Below are 21,981 nucleotides of genomic sequence, written 5' to 3'. Positions count from 1 at the left end.
TTCTCCTGCCCGCAGCACCTCCTGGAACGCTCCTGGTATGCCGTCACAGAGACGTGTCTAGCTTTCACCGTGTTCAGGGATGACTTCAGCCCGCGATTTGTGGCCCTCTTCACCCTTCTGCTGTTTCTGAAATGTTTCCACTGGTTGGCGGAGGATCGTGTAGATTTTGTAAGAGGCAAATTGTGCACTTTATATATACCATATGTACCAAAATATAACTTTATAGTGAAGTAAGGTAAATTGGTAGCCGCCCATCGGTCTGATGTGCAGTGGGTAAGTCTCCAATCTAACCATTAGGCCACGTTCACATGATCAGTATTTGTAGCCAAAACCAGGAGTGGGTGATAAATACAGAAGTGGTGACGGGTTTCTATTATCATTTTCCTCTGATTGTTCCACTCCTGGTTTTGATCAGAGGAAAAGTATAATAGAAACGCGTCACCACTTCTGCATTGTTTATCCACTTTTGGTTTTGGCTACAAATATTGACGTAAAATACTGAACGTGGCCTTAAAGGGGTATACGGATTCTTCAAAAGAAATGACTGCAGCAGTCATTGGGATATAAGAAGGAAAGGCAATATGCTCACCCCAGGAATCCGCTCTGTGCTCCAGCCAAATTGGACAATATGATGTCACATCTAATGGTCTCGGTGGCCACAGCGCTCAGCTGATTGGTAAATGTGGCATCTTTGCTACTGTACTGGTGAAGTGTCAGCACTGGATTCGGAAGCCGATTCCTTGGAGTATTTCTTCTTTTATCCCTATGGCTTGCTGCTGTCAGGGTGTTTTTTGTTTTTTTTTGCATAGTCTTATAAATAATCCTCCTCTTCAGTTAAAGGAAATTTGACAGAAGGTTGTTGGCATGTAATCTGAGAACATCATGATATAGAGGTGGAGACCCTGATTCCAGCGATGTGTCAATTACTAGGTTGTGCTTTGCTGTTTCAATAAAATCAGTAGATTATACCTACAGGACTAGGTGTCTCGTGCCTCTTGGTCCAACCCATCCCCATCACTAATTAGCAGCTTTACCTCACAGTATAATGTACACAGGAAGCTGGCAATCAGTGGTGTGTGTGGGGTTATACATAGCTCAGCATTCTGAGCTCTGCTACATCTGCAGCAGAGAAAACTAATTATATCACAACTGCTGCACCCAATAAACAATGATACATCACTGGAATCGGGGTCTCTGCCCCTGCATTGTGCTGCTGTCAGATGTCAGATTATAAAGTAAAAACCTGCTGCCAGATTCCCTTTAAGAGAGATATCTAAGTATTGCATATGCCTGATATTATGTACCAAAATAATTTCTTTATCGCCTCTCATTGGGGGACACAGGAACCATGGGTGTATGCTGCTGCCACTAGGAGGCTGACACTATGCAAATAAAGTTAGCTCCTCCTCTGCAGTGTACACCCCACCGACTGGCATTATACTCTTCAGTTTAGCTTAGTGTCAGTAGGAGGTGGACACGGGTCTTTCATTAGACCCTTATCTACCTCAATGTGCGTCGTTTCTTTTCAGGTTTTTCTGGAGGGATACAGGGTGAAGTCACACCTGTAGTCCCACAATACGGACTATGAGTACGGCGTGTACTGCCACCCCGTATCCTCATAGATCCCTCTCCAGGACCAAGAGCCTAGCACACAAGCGTGCTTAGAAGTCCGGTCCTGGCAAACTTGCCAACCAGATTTCTCACGTGGGTGAATATCTGGTCTCCGCCTCCCTGGACGCCGCGTCTTGTGCGGCTCAGGCGTCCAGCAACGCGGTTGCCATCCGCCGGACCGTTTGGCTTAAGGCCTGGCAGGCGGATTTGTCTTCTAAAAATTCCCTTACCAGCCTGCCTTTTCAGGGGTCTCGTCTCTTTGGTTCTAAGCTGGACCAAATCATTAAGGACGCCACCGGGGGCACAAGTTCTCTTCTTCCCCAGGCCAAACCTCGTCGTCCTCCCCCTAGACGTCAATTTCGGTCTTTTCGGATCTTCGCGGCATCAAATTCCTTCTCCCAGCAGCAACAGAGGCCACAGGCCCGTCAAGAGAAGAAGACGGTACCCTTTAGGCCCACTCCTTCCTGGCATCCTCGCTACTCCCAGGGTAGATCTCCAAGTCCAGGACTGGAAGAACCACCTTGGAATGACTCTCGGCTAGTCGTCAGCCCACCTCCCAGGCTGGGCGGCCGTCTCCTCTTCAGGGACGTCTGGATCTTCTCAGTAGAGGACGCATGGGTCAGGGAAGTTGTATCCTCGGGATACAAGATAGAGTTCGTTTCACGACCCCGGGATCGTTTTTTCGAATCCCGACCTCCAAGAGATCCCGCTCTAGTTCCGGGTTTCTTCGCAGCCATCACTTCTCTCCTCAAAGCCAGGGTAATTGTTCCCGTCCCAGAAAAAGAACGGTTCACAGGTTTCTATTCAAACCTTTTTGTGGTACCGAAAAAAGACAGCAGGGTGCGTCCCATTCTGGATCTCAAATTGCTGAACAAGAGAGTTCGTCTGAAGCACTTCAGGATGGAATCCCTCCGTTCAGTAATTGCTTCCATGGAGGCTCAGGAATGTCTGTGTTGCATAGATATTCAGGACGCCTACCTCCATGTTCCGATATTCCCAGGACATCACCGATACCTGCGCTTTGCAGTGCTTCAGGAACATTTTCAGTTCGTCGCCCTGCCGTTCAGTCTTGCAACCGCCCCAAGAGTTTTCACGAAGATCATGGCGGCGCTGATGGCCATCTTGAGGGTCAGAGGCCTGGTTCTGTTTCCATACCTCAACGACATCCTCATCAAGGCTCCGTCTTTTTCTCAGGCCCACGAAAGCCTGTCCATCGTTCTCGACACCCTAGCCTGTTTCGGGTGGCTGATCAACCGGAAAAAGTCCTGCCTTATTCCTTCTCAGCGCATCATCTTTCTGGGCATGCTCTTCGACACTAGTCAGACCAAGGTCTTTCTTCCCGAAGACGAGATCCATTCTTTGTCGGGACATACGCGTGCTCCAGGGCCCTCGGTCTCCCTCCTTCCGATTGGCCATGAAGGTTTTTGGGAGGATGGTAGCAACATTGGAAGCGATTCCCTTTGCCCAATTTCACTCGCGACCTCTTCAGCAAGCCATCCTGTCTCAGTGGAACAGGTCTGTCTTCTCCCTGGACCTCCCGATCCTACTCTCTCCCCGGGTCAAACGCTCTGTCATCTGGTGGCTCACGTCACCTCTCGTCTCCCAGGGCAGGTCCTTTCTTTCAGTCCACTGGCAAGTGGTGATGACGGATGCCAGCCTGCTCGGCTGGGGTGCGGTGTTTCGCCACCTGACTGTACAGGGCCGCTGGTCGGCGCAGAAGTCAACCTTGCCGATCAATGTCCTCGAGATCTGGGACATTTTTCTGTCCCTTCGTCACTGGGAAGGGATTCTCAGGGGCCTTCCAATCCGAATCCAGATGGACAATGCCACGGCGGTGGCATGTCAACCATCAAGAGGGACTCTGAGCTCCTTGGCTGAGGTATCCAAGATCCTCCTCTGGGCAGAGGCAACGGTTTCGGTGATATCCGCGGTGCATATCCCCGGCGTGGACAATTGGGCCGCTGACTTCCTCAGCCGCGAGGGTCTCGCGGCAGGGGAATGGTCCTTGCATCCGGAGGTCTTCCATCAGATTTGTCTTCGATGGGGGACTCCGGACGTGGACCTCACGGCGTCTCGAATGAACAGGAAGGTTCCGCAGTTCGTCTCCAGGTCTCGCGATCTTCTTGCAGTGGGCGTCGACGCTCTGGCCATTCCTTGGTCACAGTTCGTGCTGCCCTACCTGTTCCCACCCCTTCTATTACTTCCCAAACTGTTGAAAAAGATCAAAGCGGAAGGGGTGCCGGTCATTCTGATCGCCCAGGAGAGCTTGGTTCGCGGAGCTCGTCAATCTTCTCGCGGACGCTCCCTGGCGCCTTCCAGACAGGCCCGATCTGCTGTCTCAGGGTTTGATCTGCCACCCGAATTCTCGGTTGCTCAGTTTAAAACGTGGCTGTTGAGACCGCAGTTCTAAGAGCGTCCGGCCTTTCGGACCGGGTGATTCACACCATTATTCAGGCTCTGAAGCCTTCGTCTTCCAGGATCTACTATCATACCTGGAAGGCTTACTTCCGTTGGTGCGAGTCCAACCATGTTTCATCTGTCCTTTTTCCCTGCCTTCCATTTTGGCCTTCTTCAGGCAGGACTGGATTTCGGGCCTAGCTCTTAGTTCCCTGAAGGGCCAGGTCTCTGCGCTTTCCATCCTTTTTCAGAAGACTTTAGCTTCCTGACCACAGGTTAAGACCTTCCTTCAAGGAGTAGCCCATGCTGTCCCTCCGTACAGGGCCCCTGTGGATTCATGGGATTTAAACCTGGTACTGGACGTTCTGAGGGTTTCCCCCTTTGAGCCTCTCAGGGAGGTTCCCCTGTCAGTTCTATCTTGGAAGGTGGCCTTTCTTGTGGCCATCACTTCTATCCGCCGCGTTTCTGAGTTGGCGGCCCTGTCTTGCCGCCCTCCGTTCTTGGTCATCCACCAGGACAAGGTGGTCCTCAGGCCTCCGCCTTCTTTTCTTCCTAAGGTGGTTTCCACCTTCCACCTCAACGAGGACATCGTTCTACCTTCCTTTTGTCCAGCTCCGACTCATCCTCTGGAGCGATCGTTGAACAAGCTGGACGTCGTCAGGGCAGTGAAGATCTACTTGAATAGAACGTCCACTTTCCGGAAGACCGATTCTCTTTTCGTCATTCCTGATGGCTCGCGCAGAGGCCAACTGGCTTCTAAGGCGACTATTGCTCGCTGGATCAGAACGGCAATTCTGGAGGCTTACCGGGTCAAGAACAGAGTGCCTCCTTCTGGGATCAAGGCTCACTCTACCCGGGCAGTCGGCGCCTCCTGGGCGGTGCACCACAGGGCTTCCGCCCTACAGCTTTGCAAGGCGGCAACCTGGTCTTCCATCCACACGTTCGCCAAATTTTACAAGGTCCATACCTACGCTTCGGCGGACGCCAGCCTAGGCAGAAGGATCTTGCAGGCGGCAGTGGTGAGTCCTCTGGCCTGATGGAAGTCTGTTTCTTCCCGCCCTTGGGACTGCTTTGGGACGTCCCATGGTTCCTGTGTCCCCCCAATGAGAGGCGATAGAGAAAACAGGATTTTTGGTTGCTTACCGTAAAATCTGTTTCTTGGAACCTCCATTGGGGGACACAGCACCCTCCCAATGTTTCAGTTTCTGTTGCTTTATGTTCTATGACTGTTCTCACATTTACAGTTGTTTACAGTACATTTTCAACCTTGTTGTTTATCTCCTACTGCTTTCTCACTAACTGAAGAGTATAATGCCAGTCGGTGGGGTGTACACTGCAGAGGAGGAGCTAACTTTATTTGCATAGTGTCAGCCTCCTAGTGGCAGCAGCATACACCCATGGTTCCTGTGTCCCCCAATGGAGGCTCCAAGAAACAGATTTTACGGTAAGCAACCAAAAATCCTGTTTTATTCACTGTAATGCCCATACGTTATTCCCATCTTGGCAAGTTATCACCAAGCCCCCTTCTTGGCGATTATTGGGGAGTCCTAGCAGTATTCCCGATCCTATGGCTAGGCTACAATTTGCTAGATGTGATTTTAGCAGACAGACTAATATCCAGGGGTCTTCCCAGACACATGGGCTATTTACAGGGTTATCTCACGAAGCTGAAAACCTCTAACAATGTTCTGTAGCCACCATTGATCATCTGTTGTGGCCGGTGGCTGCCTCAGTAGGCCATTCCTGTAACTCATTAAGCCATGTAGCGGCATCCCCTTTATTCGGATGTCCACATGGGTCGGATATGCAGTGGATTCCCCAGGCAGAAAATCTGCTACTTATTACCGTCCCAGAATGGTGGGTGAGATTTTTCTAAATGTCATCAATTCGCTGCTGATAAAACCTGCTGCATAAATTGACCCGACGTAGAAATTGTATTCTTTATTTCCACGCAGATGGAGCGCAGCCCAAACATTTCCTGGTTATTCCATTTCCGGATTCTTGGTAAGCGCCACATTGCCTAATGTAGACTTCATATTATCAATCTGTTACTAGAGGGTCCGTCTCCTCTCCTGTCCAGTCTGTGTTAACAAATGTTTCCCCATAAAATATCAATCCTGGAGCATTTCTTCTTCTTACTCTGCAGTGTACAGTTCTTCTGTTATTCCTCCTGGAAATGTCACACTGTCCCTACTATCTGACGCTGTTCACTCTGTCCTGACAACTTTTACACTGTAGAAATGCATTTTTTTTTTTCATGTGTTTTTTTTTTTTTTTTTTCTTTTTATTACTTCTTGAAAGTTAGAACTATAGAGCAGAACGGATGACAAATGGCAGAAAAACGGTTCTTTATACAGATGTAACAATGGAAACGGGAGTGTGAATGTGGCCCCGTCTGGAAATTAAGACATGGCTGTTAGGGATAAGAATGCCACTTTAAGCCCTAAGAGCCTATCCCAATATGTAATAGGTGTAATAATATTAGCAAATGCCTCCAATTAGAAATCAGTTCTTCTGATTAGCTATGTTGCTTACCCCATGTGCAAGGAATGGCAGTAGCTTAAATGTCCATGGTTATGACCACGAACGCCTAGCTAACTGTCACTATGAGTGTTAATAACCATGGATGCCTAAGTTACTGCAATCCCTGCACATGGTGTAAGCGACATGGCAAATCAGAAGAACTATACTACATTTCTAATTGAAGGCATTTGCTAATATTATTATTACACCTACTACATATTGGGATGTGTGTTTTTTTTTTTTTTTTGTTTTGTTTTGTTTTTTTTTTGAGATGAGAATACACCTTTTTTAAAGCAAACCTGGCATGAGATTAATGCTGTGTGATCCCTGGGCAATATGTATCAGTCACTGGCTGTGGTACATACTGTACTTTGAAAAGCTGGCTGGGGCCTTGCATCTCCGGTGACTAGTCCAAGGCCGGTCTCTAGCGTCATCTTCATACACTTTTAGACGGCAGGCCTCTCTGTGTGTGTGCGTCATAGGTAGTGGGGTGGGAGAATCCACCAGTCTTGGACTAGTCACCCGAGACCCATAGTCCCTGGCCGGCTTGTAAATGTTTTTCTCTGAAATGCTGCAGTCTATCCATCCAATAATGCAATGTCTGATTTATGCTGCCCATGTAAAGCGTCCCCCCCCCCCCACCCTCAACTGCACCCAACACACATCAGTGTTTTTTTGGGTTTTTTTTCCCCCCCATTAGTCTCCACCTCGTAGGACTCCAATCCCGTTTTTAATCCATTTCCATCTGAACTCTAGTTTCTTTATCCCCAATTTTGGAAAGCCTGTCACCCAATTCCGGGATGTCTTCCCTCCTGCAGTTAAGCCTGCTCTTCAGGTGACGATTGTTCCTCCGGAATAAATTTATAGAAGGAAGATACGGCTTTACAAAGCTGTCCGTCTCCGGCCATGTTCTATATTGGCTGGGTCTTTTCCAAATTATTTCTAGTGAGGCGGCAGGATTAGGACAGGCTAAATTTCCGTTTTTAGCAACTTTATAAAATTGTGTGTGTGTGTGTGTGTGTGTGTGTGTGTGTGTGTGTTCGTTTTTTTTTTTTTTTTTTTTTTGGTAAAGTTGTGTAAGATATTGAATGCTCAGTCAGGGATATGAAACTGTGCTTGAGATTAGGATTTCTCCATAGGGCTAATGTAGGGAGACCTCACTTCTCGCTTGCAACATCATCAGAGACATTCCAGGAGACACATTTTGACATGGGAGAGTGGTTGTGGCCAATTGTCCGTTTATTCCTATATTTTCTTGAGGAGTAACAGAGGAACGGCAGCACACCTCTCTAAGAAGGAATGCTCTATGGGGTGCGCAAGCGCTTCCTAAACCATGTGTGAAAGGTTGCCTTCTTGCAGTAAGTCTTCCCTGTAGATATTTCTATGCCTCGTTCTTTGCATGGCTCGGTGCTTGTTGTTCTCCTGACGTGTGACCTGCCGGATGGCGGTGCGGTATCACTTCCTCTCTGGTTTGCATACAGCTGCCTTCACCATGACTGTTTTCTAGCTCCGTCCCAGAGTCGTTACATCACCCGTCTGACATTGCACGCTTCGCAGTCTGATTTCCTCCCTCCAGTTCTCCAATATTAATGTTTCCCACGTGTGTGCTTTCCTCCTAGCGCTGATGCTCCTGCTCGGGGTGCTGGACGTTCTCTTTGTATCTCATGCTTATCACAGTTTGGTCACCAGAGGGGCCTCGGTGCAGCTGGTATTTGGATTTGAGGTTAGTACCAACCTCTGTAGTTAGAAACACCCATGTAACGCCTCTGGATGGAGACCCCTTTTAAATGGCGTATATCATAGTCCCCCCTGTGGGACCCCTCGTGATCCAAGAACTGCTAGTGCTTTTTCATTGTTCTGATCTTGGGGGGTCTTGGAATGGTAAGTTCTGACATATCCCAGATATATAAAAAAGGGAAAACTTTGCTCAGCACCTTTACTGTTGTAGATTACCTGACATGAGCCACTGTGACTGGCTGCAGCGGTGATGTGAGCCGTCAACGTGACGTCTCCTCTGCAGATAAAACACAAAGACCAGAGCAGTGGGGATGTTGTGGCTGGAGAAGGCCAGGATGAATGCTACCCTTTTTTGGTTATTTCACATTACTATAATCACTTGGGGCCCACTTTTCTAAAAGTTGGAAACCCTACCTTTTTTTTTTTTTTTTAATTTGCATCACATTTATTTATTTATTTTCTATTCACACCTAAAAAAAATAAATAAAAAAAAAATAAATAAAAAAATGAAGCATTCCCCTAGTTCTGTGGACATTTTGTTTGCACTCTGGAGGTATCCTTCTGATGTTCCCGCTTTTCCAATTTGACACATAATTTAAACGATATTAAACTATAGGCTGGAGCAAAGTATTGGCAAGGATCATTTATTTTCTATGTCAAATTAGTTTTTTCCTTTTTTTTTTTTTTTTTTTTTTTTTTTTTAATATTCCGTTTCTTTTGTATCATAAAACACTTGAGACCAGTAAGTCACGATTGTCACACTGTGACCCAGCAAAGGTTTAGTTTTGCAAACTGTAATACTTGCACAAGTCTCCAAATAAAGTGTTTTTTTATTATCAGGTCAGACTACTTTTCAGATTAAAGGGAAGCTAACCCTGGAAATTCAATATTCAAAGTAAACATAATGAAACCATATACGCTTTGTTTGACAGTCTGCAGGGAGTCTGGGTGCGAACTTCCTCTTGTGCTTTGGCAATTTCATCTGGAAGGAAGAAGTGCATGTTTCTGGTGTCTTGGACACAAACTGTAGCAGAGGCGAGGACTGGTCTTGCAGCCAGTTGTTCTAATCTGCCCAAAAAATTATTACTTTTTTTTTTTTATATACACAACTGTTCTTTTTCCCAGACCCCATACACAAGCATATTCAGTTCTGTTGAGCATGCAAGTGTTCCTAATGGGCAGAGGGGAGTATGCCTCCAGGGGTGTCTTGGCAGCAGCTATTTATTTCCTTTTTGAGATGAAAAGAATCGGGCATGTTGAAATGGTGCATGTCCAACCCTCCCTTTGCCCCAGCATACACAATACATTGTCAGACCTACCACAACCAGCAGATTTTTCCCTTTATACACAAACACAGATGAGGTCTGTGGGATGTGACAAGGAGGAAAAAAAAAAACACAAACTACTGAGTTTTTATGTTCCATTAGTATATGGGCAGCTTGCTTTTCAGTAGCAAATTTCATCACCTCATTCATGACTGTCCAAAAATTATTATTAGACATGGATTGAAGTGAATTTAGCCCTAACATGACCACAGCACTCATTCAGCCTACAGCTCTTTCTTACTGCTCTGGCAGGTGAAAAATAAATTAAATGGCCCTGCTAAAAGGGGGCACCAACTTTAAAGGCTCTGTTCATCTTTTTCGACCGTTTTTTATTTTTATTGGCTTGCGTGTAGTTTTTAGAAATTATATTTAAAAATAAAAAAAACTGGCTTGTAGAGCTTTCATGTAATTCAGTAAAATGCAGGCTGCATGAAGCTGTTAAGGGCACACCCCATCAATTTTCTCTCTCCTTAAGCTAAATGAATCTGAAATCTAAAAATGAAATAAACCTAAATCAATAAGGAGTTTCAGTATAGTTTAGCTATAGAAGTCAGAGAGGGGCTACAGAATGAGAACAGAACGATATCAAGCAGCCTGCTCTGTAATGTGACATGCAGGCTCTCCAAGCCAAACGGCAATGTTTAAAGCAACTGTGAATCTGTTTTCTTTATTAAAGAAATGTTTAAAGGTGCGTAAAGTTTCTAGGACGATCACAACTGTGATTTAACGGGCAATAGTCACTTACTAATATATTGTTACTGTGAGATCAGTGCTGACTAGTGTTGAGCGATACCGTCCGATACTTGAAAGTATCGGTATCGGAAAGTATCGGCCGATACCGGCAAAGTATCGGATCCAATCCGATACCGATACCCGATACCAATACAAGTCAATGGGACTCAAGTATCGGACGGTATTCCTGATGGTTCTCAGGGTCTGAAGGAGAGGAAACTCTCCTTCAGGCCCTGGGATCCATATTAATGTGTAAAAGAGAGAATTAAAATAAAAAATATTGCTATACTCACCTCTCCGACGCAGCCTGCACCTTACCGAGGGAAGCTGCAGCATTCTTTGTTTAAAATTCGCGCTTTTCTTTCCTTACGTGAAGTCCCGGCTTTGTGATTGGTTGCGTCGCAGTCACATGGGCGACCCAACCAATCACAGCAAGCCGTGACGTAATTTCAGGTCCTTAAGGATTTTAAAATTACGCCCCGGCTTTGTGATTGTTTGCGTCGCAGTCACATGGGCGACGCAACCAATCACAAGCCGTGATGTCACGGGAGGCTGGACACGCGCGCATTTTAAAATGCGCGCTTGTCCAGCCTCCCGTGACGTCCCGGCTTGTGATTGGTTGCTTCGCGGTCAACCAATCACAAGCCGGGAGGCTGGACACGCGCGCATTTTAAAATGCGCGCGTGTCCAGCCTCCCGGCTTGTGATTGGTTGCTTCGCGATCAACCAATCACAAGCCGGGACGTCACGGGAGGTTGGACAAGCGCGCATTTTAAAATGCGCGCGTGTCCAGCCTCCCGTGACGTCACGGCTTGTGATTGGTTGCGTCGCCCATGTGACTGCGACGCAACCAATCACAAAGCCGGGACTTCACGTAAGGAAAGAAAAGCGCGAATTTTAAACAAAGAACGCTGCCGCTTCCCTCGGTAAGGTGCAGGCTGCGTCGGAGAGGTGAGTATAGCAATATTTTTTATTTTAATTCTCTCTTTTACACATTTTTACATTAATGTTGTTTCGATACCGATACCACAAAAGTATCGGATCTCGGTATCGGAATTCCGATACAGCAAATATCGGCCGATACCCGATACTTGCGGTATCGGAATGCTCAACACTAGTGCTGACATCCTCCGTAATAAACTTATGGGTATAGTACCACTTTACCAGACACCAGTTTTAGCACCTTTTTCCTTAGTATAAAAAATAAAAAAAATGTATTCACTTTTGTTATGAAAATTATTCCCTACTGTAACATTGTTATAGTGAAAAAACGCACCATTAGGGGTGGAAACGTTGCAACATGGATGAACAAGGAGTCTTTTTTTTATTTTTTTTTCTCTAACTATTGGTGGAATGTTGACACTCTTTATGAAGGTTAGACTTTATTCACACATTCAGTATTTGTATGCCAAAAACCAAGAGTGTCTGTCTCAAATACAGAAAAAAAAATTATTGAAAGAGACATCTGTTCTAAGTTCCTCCCCTGGTTTTGGCATACAAACACTGATGCAAAATACTGACGTGGGACTAAGCCCTTACTCACACAGTGCTGCTTATTACCATTTGGTACCGTATATACTCATGTATAAGCCGAATTTTTCAGCACTTTTTTTTTTTTTTTGTGCTGAAAGCTCCCCCTCGGCTTATACACGAGTCAATTGTCCCAGAGGGCCGGCGGGGGAGCAGCAGGTCACAGGAGGCAGGAGTTGGCGGCTGTGGCTTAGGCTACGTTCACATTTGCGTTGTGCGCCGCAGCGTCGGCGCCGCAGCGCACAACGCAAACAAAAACGCGGCAAAACGCACGCTAAAACGCTGCGTTTTGCGCCGCATGCGTCCTTTTTGGCCGAAAGTTGGACGCAAAAAAAATGCAACTTGAAGCGTTTCTTGCGTCCAACGCTTGCGGCCATGCGGCGCAAAACGCAGCACAACGCATGTCCATGCGCCCCCATGTTAAATATAGGGGCGCATGACGCATGCGGCGCCGCTGCGGCGCCCGACGCTGCGGCGCTGACCGCAAATGTGAACGTAGCCTAAAGCCTGTGTCGCTGCTGTAATAGCGCACCGTGACAGCCACAGTCACCAGCTTCCAGCACACATACACTCCTTCCTGCGCACCCTCATTGCTGGCACTACATCTTCTTCATTCTGGTGCCAGCAGCTCTTCCTGTGCCGAGCGATCACGTAGCCCCGCTCATTAAGGTAATGAATATGCACGCCTCTCCACTCCCGTGGAGTGCATATTCATTGCCTTAATGAGTGGGGCCGCGTGATCGCTCCGCACAGGAAGAGCTGCTGGCGCCGGCCGGAAAGAGATACAGCGCCAGTAACGAGGGCGCGCATGCAGGTAAATAGGATGGGTGTGTGTTCTTGTGTGTGTTTTTTTTTTTTTTTTTTTTTTTTTTTTTGTTACTGACTGCGTTTTTATTTTTCTACTCTATTTGCCAGTATGCCATACTGATGACGATGATCCTCACAGTCTTCATAAAGTATGTCTTGCACTCCGTGGACCTTCAGAGTGAGAATCCCTGGGACAATAAAGCGGTGTACATGTTATACACCGAACTCCTGACTGGTAAGCGCCACTCTTTTTTGCAAACGCTTCTGTTTCCATCTTAACATAATTTGAGCCAGGTGTCCTAAATTAAATCCAATAATTAAAAAACTTGTAAATATATATTTTGCCCATTCATTGTCAGTACTTTGTCACTGTGATGGGATTTTTGGAGAATCCATTTTTATTTCCATCCTCCTTTCTTGCAGGCTTTATAAAGGTTTTGCTCTATATGGCTTTTATGACCATCATGGTTAAAGTCCACACGTTTCCACTTTTTGCAATTCGACCAATGTATTTGGCAATGAGGTAAGAAAACTGACGTGAACCTCTGCAAAACATAAGTCCTAGGATTTCCCCTTTTTGAATGCCATGCTTCTAGTAGTGCATGCTTCTTACTGTCTGAACCAGAAAAAAAAACACTCTAGAAGGTAATCGAGAGATTCTGGTATATAAAGGGGAACATTTTATCCAGCTAAAACATTTACTTCATAAAGAAACAATAAAAGTGCAATGAGTTCATCGGTTAACATCTAAAACCAAACTGCTGCGCCTCGTAGTGACTGGTGGGGTTCTCGTTATCCTCACCATCTTTTAAACCAAACTGGTATACTCATTATGGTCTGTGCAGTAGAGTCCCAAAAGTTCTGTCTTGTGAGACCCTGGGGGGTCTGGAGGGCTAAGTTGACTCGTATTATAAGGACATGAAATTTGATTACATTTTAATACCTTATATATATATATATTTTTTTTTTTGTGTATGTGTTTTGGCAAATAGTCTCACAAGCACTGCCTTTCAATCTTTAATTAGTAGAAGGATGATTCCAGGGATAATGTAGTTGAATAGCTCTTGCTTAGATAGTCCATACATCCTTAAAGGGGTTGCCCACTACTAGAACAACCCATTTTCATTCCCCATGTTTTGGCCCCATTAAAATAAAAACTCCTATACTGTCAGCACTCTTATTCTCGGACTTGACATGAAGTTGTTGGGTCAAGTGAGTTCTACGCCCAAATGGCGCTGGCGTCGCTGTCCCCGCAGCTTGTTGCTCTCTTCCTCTTGATTACTGGCATGTCCAAAGGCGGGAACAGCGACTCCAACGCTGCTTGGGCGCAGGGCTCATGTTGGCCATGGGAACGCGAGTGCCGACAGCACTGGAATGGCATCGCCACGGGAGGGGAGTATGTGTTTTTATTTTAAAGGGGCCAAACATGGGGGAACATAAAGGGGTTGTCCTAGTAGAGGATAACCCCTTTTAAGATATTCTAGCGGCATTCGTTATTATAATTTGGCACATGGAGGTAGGAAAAAGACCATTCTGCTTTTTGAGCTTCTAACACCTGGTTTGGTGTGGGGGATATCTGGTGTTGGACCCTCAACGATCAGATATTGATGATGGATCGTGTAGATAGATCATCAATATAATCTGACCGTGAGCACCCTATAAGCCCTACTCTGCCCCAACTCCCATCTTTTTGGCTACTTTGAACCAGAGATATAAGTGTAGATGCTCACTGTCTTCTGAGACCCTCAGGTAATGTTTCATCAATGGCTTCTACTGTTTTTTTTTTTTTTTTTTTTTTTTTTTTTTTTTTTTTCCCCTCTTCATCTTTTGTAGTAACATAAGTGGTTGGTTGACTTTTCCAAAGCCGGCCACACACTTTAGATGGCCGATTACCGAATGACCGTGCAGTCAACAGCCGTCTTGTACAACTCTCCCATGTACAGGAGCGATCTTTTGGCGGAGTGCTCCTGTGTTCGCCATGAGAAAGCCGCCAACAAGGGAGAACAATGTGAATGGCAGTCAAAATTTGGACCTCTCTCCCGACATCAGTTGTCCGGAGCCCCATACACATTCGACCAAATCCGTTGATATCGGTGGCTTTTGCTGACACAAATCTGTGTGGCTATCTTAAGACTCTGTTCAGTTTAGAACCGATAAATGGAATCGTCATTCTCTACAATCCTGTTCTAATCAGAAGAGCCCCGTTGATGGATATGGGGTTTGTCTGCTTTCTGTTTTACCAGTTTTTTTTTTTACAGTGGAGTCTTGTATGCAGGAATATATGAATCAATGGGTCCATTAGGAAGATTATAATTCCATTTGTCAGTTCTAACCTAAACAGACCTATAAGCTGAGTATAGTAGTGTGTGTCCCTCAAAAAGAATGGCGCCCTTGTTCTCCTTCTATATTTTTATCATACAGCATGAATTGATTCCTAGGTGAAGAGCCAATTCCCCAATATCTCCTTCTTTGTTTCCGTACAGGCAGTTTAAGAAGGCCGTCACTGACGCCATCATGTCAAGGAGAGCGATCCGCAACATGAACACCTTGTGAGTAAATAGGTTATGACTGTAAGGAAAGTAGACTCCAGCTTTAAGTATTTTCAGATATTTTCTGTTTTATACAGTTAGAGCTTGTGGCTCATTTTTATGATGGAGGCCTACATTTCCTGCTCCCTATCCGCCATATGAAAGTGATGGCTGCATGTTTCGCCCACTATCTTGGAGATGAATATATACAGCCCCCATTAAACTCTACAATAGATCCTTCTGCACATTCTCTCTAGTGGTGGCTGCAGCAAACCTGATCGGATCTGCCATTAATTATATTAATTGTGCAGATTATTAACAATATCTTCCATTTACACAATTGTGAGGACAATTACTTACAATATGTCACTGACTGACGTTTATAGTGTGGGGTAAAGTGCATGTCCGCCTAATTAGCAGATTGCTGGAGGAAATGCATCCTCGGCCTTCCTTGTCAAAACCTGTTTTATTGATTTTGTTTGTTTTCCTGTTCAGTGCAGTCGATAGAAATGCTGCAGTAGTACGGCTGAGAATAAGTACTGTAATTGGAGATCTTTTCCGCTGCCAGAGGGTGAAGGAGACTAATTCTGTCCAAGCAGTCCACTCCTGCAGCACAGATTAAAGTCTCCTATGGCATAAAGCCTTTTTAAAGGGATTCTGTCAGCAATTTTGGCTTGGCAAAATGCAGACCATACTGTTTAAGCATATTTAAAAGGGGGATCGTATCCTGGATTTATTAGAGGGATGGTCATCAATAGCAGATCGGTGGAGGTTTAACACCTGATTCCAGTGCTGACGCTGGTGTAGGTGAACATAACTGGAACAGCACGGCACAGTTTGTGGTGTAGTGGCTGTTGTTGAGAACTGCAGTTTGGCTACTATTCATTTGAGCTGCAGTTCTTGGTAGCAGCCATACTGTTCTGGCTGTGTTCACTGTGTACATCCAGCCAGTCCCGGAGCTGGAATCGGCTGATTAGAGGAAGGTGATGGCTCTTGGACCTCCTCAATACAATAATTATGCCCTATACTAAAGATGAGACATCAATGTCACAAGGCTAAATAACCCCTTTAAGGTAAGCCATCAAGGTTTGATAAAGGGAGGGTGGGGCAAACATCCCAGATCCTGGCCAGTCACCACACTGAAAGGTGAAGACCACCGCATCTTCTTCATTGTCTACAAAGGATTTATCCTTTTCACTCCATTGGGACAAGTTGCAGTACCATACACAACCTTCTGAGGAAAGTGCCATGTCTGTCCCTTCTTACATGTCTTATTTAATCTCACAAACTAATATATTTTCTAATATACTGTAATAAAAAAGTCCTGATCAATCCCTCTCTAATCAATTGATTTATTTAGGTTTTTTTACTACCTCCGGTGTGATGACTCTTCATTTTCTTATCCCAGCATACCCTGAGGGTTCTCAAACAAGTCGTCATCAGGAGTAGAGGCTGCAGTCAATGCTGCACCCTTTGCCTCCTCCCTAAAACGAATTGTCATCATGAAGTTGCGTTTCAGGGGTTGGGCTAGTCCCTGCTCTACTGAGCGTGAGCTGGTTGTCAATTTCAACGTATGCTCTTATCACTGTGCACTTGCTCACCGGCTCTGATCAGAAGTGATGAGCTGGCGAGAGGGCAAACTATCAGTGTGCATTGTAAGAAGAATACCATGAGGGGGCGGCGTTGGCCTCTTCTGTTCCTACACGCCAGGTATTTGTCATACAACACACACTGACAGTGCGCTCTTGCCGGCTCCTTCTGATCAGATGCGGTGAACAAGCGCACTGTCACTGTACGTATTGCACACTGAAAAGATCCTACTGAACATATGTTGGAATTGACAACCAACGCATGCTCAGTACAGTAGGGACTAGCCCAAACCCTGAAATGGACCTCCCTGATGACACTTCGTTTGACTATCCCAGCACGCACTGGCATTTTCAAATAAGAGTCGTCAAAGAGGAAGTGGTAAAAATAAATAAAGCCGTTGCGTAATGTAGTGGGGAAACAGTAGGGAATTTTAAAATAAAGTATATGATGAATTAGATTGGCATTAAATGGGGCATTTAAGATTAAGCTACATTTTTGTTCTGGACCACCCCGTTTTAAATAGTTTGAAACTCATTTGCATTTTTTTGATTCTGATATGACAGTAGGAAATCGATGTTTAATGAATTTGATTGTTGCCACAAATTAACTGATGATGTAAAGGTATAATATACATGGCACCTACAGGTATCCAGATGCCACCCCAGAGGAGCTGCAGGCCATGGACAATGTGTGCATCATCTGCAGAGAGGAGATGGTGACCGGAGCCAAGAGGCTTCCCTGCAACCACATCTTCCACACCAGGTTTGCTCAGTTGCAATGTAGAGTGTGCCATGTATCTTGTCTTTTATGACATATTGTGGTATAGTAAAGGCGTATGAATGTTATTTACTCCCATCCTGAAAATATATCTGCTATCCAGACTAGATTGCATGCCTATATTGCTTGTCTGCAACATTCAGATACAGAAGAGTTTCTTTAAAGGGGGTTGTCTCATCGGACAAAACCCTATACAGTATGCAGCCGTCATGGCCATCAGCTGCTACCTTCCTTGGGATCCACTGAAAACGGCCAATATTCCTTGGGAAGCCCTGCCCCAACAGGCATTTCACTTTTCAGCCGCCAATTTATGTCACTATAATGCAAGAACAGCCTGAGTCCGCCTGGACAGGAGCCAGAAGATGGTGTAGATGCCTGTATGAAGTCCATATGACTGAATAGGGCATGTGGACCTGGTGTGTCACCTATAATCTGGCATTCAATATTGCCAAACAAGTCCTTGTAGCTCTGAAAATAAGATCTGGAATCTCAAAATCCAAAACTTTCTAAGAAAAGAACAAAGTAATGAACCCCCTATCTAATGCACCTTTCCTTACCATTCCAGTTGCCTGCGTTCTTGGTTCCAAAGGCAGCAGACTTGTCCCACATGTCGAATGGATGTTCTCAGAGCTTCCCTGCCCACGCAAGCTCAAGCACCTGTAGACCAGCCAGACCCTGCCCAGCAGCCGCATGCAGCTCCTGCACAACAGACTCCCATTATCCCTCCGCCACCCAACTGTAAGTCACACCATAGGTTTTATATAGATATAGTTGATGTTAAACGGTGTCAGTTTACTTATTCCTTCTTAATTTCCATTGTGTTTAGTCCCTCCAGGGATGCTTCCACCTTTTCCTCCTGGAATGTTTCCACTCTGGCCCCCAATGGGTCCGTTTCCGCCAGTCCCTGGCGTACCTGGAGCCAATGCCACGGAAGAAGCAAATGCTGGAACTTCCACTGGTAAAACTTTTTTTTTTTTTTTCTCCTCATGTTCCATTCTCAGTACCATCACATTGTTTCACAGTACTCTCTCAATATAGAAATAAGAGGCAAAATTTCAAAGAAAGGTCCACAAGGCTTTGTGGAGTCCCAAAACCCAGGAAATTTCCCAATAAAACTTAGGCAAAATGATGTAATTCTGGGAGACTTGTTTTCTTTTTTTCATTCATTCATTCATGGATGATTTAGTGTAGTAGAGGAATGATCAAGGTTATCAACTGAAGATGATTTTTTTTTTTTTTTTATTTTTTTAACCTGGCAGAAGTGTTCATATCAACCATTCATTCTAACAAGTCAGGCAATTTCTTTCCAGAAAAAAAAGTGACTTTTTTTTTATATTAATGACTTTTTTTTTTTTTTTCTTCTACAATATATTTTACCTCCATTGGATATTTTCTGTTTCTACTTTGCAGCATCCGCTCCTAGGCCTGGTGATGCATCGAACACTGCTGGCACCGATTCCTCATCTGGGACATCTCTGCCAGGCTTTCCCTTCCCACCTCCATTTTTAGGAATGCCAATGTTTCCTCCATTTGGTAAGGGAAGATCTCCGTGTTCCAGTCTTCATGACTTTTTGTGACCAGCATCTACAATCCTTAGTTTAATGTTATATATCTATATATATATTTTTTTTCTTCTTTAGGTTTGCCCCCCATGCCAATGCCTCCTGCTGGCTTTGCTGGTATGACAGACGAGGAGTTGAGGGCTATGGAAGGTCACGAGAGGCAGAATCTAGAAGCCAGACTTCAGTGTCTTCAAAATATCCATACTCTTCTAGATGCTGCCATGTTACAGATAAACCAATATCTAACAGTATTGGCAACTATCGGGTAAGACCTCTTAATAACCCAACTTCACTCTACTACCACCTGTTACAGTTCCAATGTAATTAGCATTTTCCCTTATTAAACGGGCAGGCAATAGATTTTGTTTTGGTTGATGCCAGTTCTGCACCGGTACTCTGAAGACCAAAGAAGTGAATATAGTACAGGTAAATCCTGTGACCTCCAGATGATGCCTTATCAGATTGGAATTGTTCATCTTTAGTGATGAGCGACATACTCATTACTCGAGATTTCCCAAGCACGCTTGGGTGTCCTCCGAGTATTTGTAAGCACTCGGAGATTTAGTTTTCAGCTAAGTACAACATAAGTACATGTGGGGATTCCCTAGCAACCAGGCAACCCCCACATGTACTTATGCTGGCTAACAGATGTAAATCATTCAGCTGCGGCGCTGAAAACTAATTCTCCGAGTACTTACAAATACTCGGAGGACACCCGAGCATGCTCAGGAAATCTCGAGTACCAAGTATATTCGCTCATCACTATTCATCTTCCCTTTTCTTCTCTGCCTTGCCAGACCGCCATGAAGACTTTTGAGCTTCCCACTGCTTTCTTACCTCTCCAGTCACTTTTCATATTGCCCCACACAATAATCATATTTACTTTTCTTTGCACCTCCCATTTACAAATGAAACAAAGCCTCAAAACTCTCCAAAACCTCCCTTCCATGATGAGCAGCAGAGTCCCTTACTGCTGTGTAGTGCAGATGGCACGATGACTTCCACAACATCTCATAGGCCACAGACCAAAATAGATAAGACCAACTAAAGTCCTAAAACCTATGTAAGCTTGGTGAAACGCGCGTCGGGGCGCTAGGTTACACATTGATAGTGCTTCAAATTGACATTATGTAAGTTTGTTAGAAATTTCATTTTTTACGGTCTTGAATGAAACCCAGTCAGAGGCACATGATGGGTAGAATTTATAGGATAACTCTCCACTCTTTCCTTTCCTTCTGTATATTTGTAGGTTTGTTTGTTTTTTAATCAGTCTGGACTCCTTTCATGATCCATTACGGGAAAGAAAACTGTTGCTGATGTGTTTTTGAAATTATCTACCCTTGTGTCACAGTGTTGTGCCTGAATTGGGTTTTTATGATTCTTTGATGGTTGTAAGTCAGTGGCTGAAGGTTATATGTTCTATTTTTTTCCATCAATTATTAGGCCCCCTCGTCCTCCCATGCCCTCTCCACAGTCTCCAGTAGTCTCCACAGACATAGTTTCATCCAGTCAGTCTGAAGAAACCCCCAGTTCTGAAGCACCCTCAGATGTCCCTGAAGCCTCGCAATCAGGTACTCTTCCAACCTTCTTATAACCAACCTGCTCTTACTGTCGCTTACAAATAAAAATTAATGATACTTCTCTGACAGTTCAAGTTGAATCCACCAGTGAAGAGATTATCAATGATTCTGAAGCTAGCACGTCAACAGAAGAACCAGATGCTGCAGAGTTACGGAGACGTCGACTTCAGAAGCTGGAAACGGGCACCTCTGAATCTCACTGAGGCTTTCCTTCTGACCTTCTCGGCACAAATAAACTGTGTGTACGAATCAGAAGATGAGCTTCTTTTGGACTTTGAATGAATGCCGGACAAGACTTAAGCTGGACTTCTATAAATATATATTTTTTAAGGACACAATCCTGGCATTTTCATGGAAATGCTCTTTAGATGAGGAAACTTGTGACCTCATTAAATGTGTTGGACTTGTTTCAGTAAAATGAAAATTTGGACTGGTCTATTTCACTTTATGAACGGAGTCTAATAAATCACTTTCAGTGGAGGGGCTATCTTACACCATTATTGGCATAGTTTGGGCATCTAGGGTTGTTAATTATAGTAATGGGTACATATATGGCCCAGGGGATTTCCAATATTTTGTTTGTTTTTTTACCCAGGAGTTGCCCATCAATGTTTGACTGAGGTTGTGCCCGTTACTGATCATGAAAACGGCATCTGTTCATGGATCTGCTCATCCAGATAGTCAACATATTTCCCTAGTAGGCCTAGCACTTGGTAGTTCTCTGCCAGAAGTTCGAGCTAGAATGGACTTGCTCCCTATCTTCGGCCACCAGAGATCTTGCTAAGGTCTCCTAGTCAATGATGGGCCTTGTGGCCCATTTTGATTGGGTTTTTCCCAGTTCTGTAGCTCAACAACTTCCTCACAGGTGTCGGAGCCCATAAGTGGTGCATCTGCTTGTCACCCGTCTCCCCTTGTTGATTTCTTCCCTATGTAGAATTGTTGGGTCCAAGAGGAAGATTTATAAGTTGTATACCATTGTGAACAACCTCATCTCAGCTGGTCAGTGTACCTTGAAAATTTAAAGGGATTGTCTCAAGTTCTTAAATGGGTAAAACTGCAAAGTGATTATAAAAAGCACCTTTGCAATGCACCTCCTCTTACTCCACATTCTCAAGAACTGGTGGATTTTTTTTATTTTGTTTACAGCTGATTGCCTAGGTTACCGACCACTCTGCAGTCTTAAGAGTAGTCGGTGTAACTGGAATGCGCACCTTGAAGTTCACACAGGGCGCTTTTGCTGCATTTTTATTTATTTTATTTTTTTATGCTAATTTTTAGCTGCT

General features: G+C 44.9%; 1 protein-coding gene across 5 annotated transcripts in view; it reads left to right on the top strand.

Moving 5' to 3' along the window:
- The window catches only part of SYVN1 (synoviolin 1), a 30,250-nt gene extending 9,122 nt beyond the window's left edge, over positions 1-21,128 (top strand). For all 5 annotated transcript variants that reach the window (XM_077287689.1, XM_077287690.1, XM_077287691.1 and 2 more), the window contains exons 4-16: positions 16-168; positions 5,964-6,012; positions 8,151-8,254; positions 12,770-12,896; positions 13,085-13,184; positions 15,145-15,210; positions 17,425-17,541; positions 18,122-18,294; positions 18,383-18,514; positions 18,967-19,089; positions 19,197-19,383; positions 20,562-20,689; positions 20,768-21,128. In XM_077287689.1, coding sequence (XP_077143804.1) covers positions 16-168; positions 5,964-6,012; positions 8,151-8,254; positions 12,770-12,896; positions 13,085-13,184; positions 15,145-15,210; positions 17,425-17,541; positions 18,122-18,294; positions 18,383-18,514; positions 18,967-19,089; positions 19,197-19,383; positions 20,562-20,689; positions 20,768-20,901 — 1,593 coding nt within the window. In that variant the 3' untranslated portion in view covers positions 20,902-21,128. The remainder of the gene's footprint in view (positions 1-15; positions 169-5,963; positions 6,013-8,150; positions 8,255-12,769; positions 12,897-13,084; positions 13,185-15,144; positions 15,211-17,424; positions 17,542-18,121; positions 18,295-18,382; positions 18,515-18,966; positions 19,090-19,196; positions 19,384-20,561; positions 20,690-20,767) is intronic.
- Positions 21,129-21,981: the final 853 nt, after the last annotated feature.

The sequence above is a fragment of the Ranitomeya variabilis genome, chromosome 2 (assembly GCF_051348905.1).
Source record: "Ranitomeya variabilis isolate aRanVar5 chromosome 2, aRanVar5.hap1, whole genome shotgun sequence".
NCBI classification, from domain to species: Eukaryota; Metazoa; Chordata; class Amphibia; order Anura; family Dendrobatidae; genus Ranitomeya; species Ranitomeya variabilis.
Note: the sequence above shows the minus strand (reverse complement) of the source record. Positions and strands in the feature narration are given on the sequence as shown.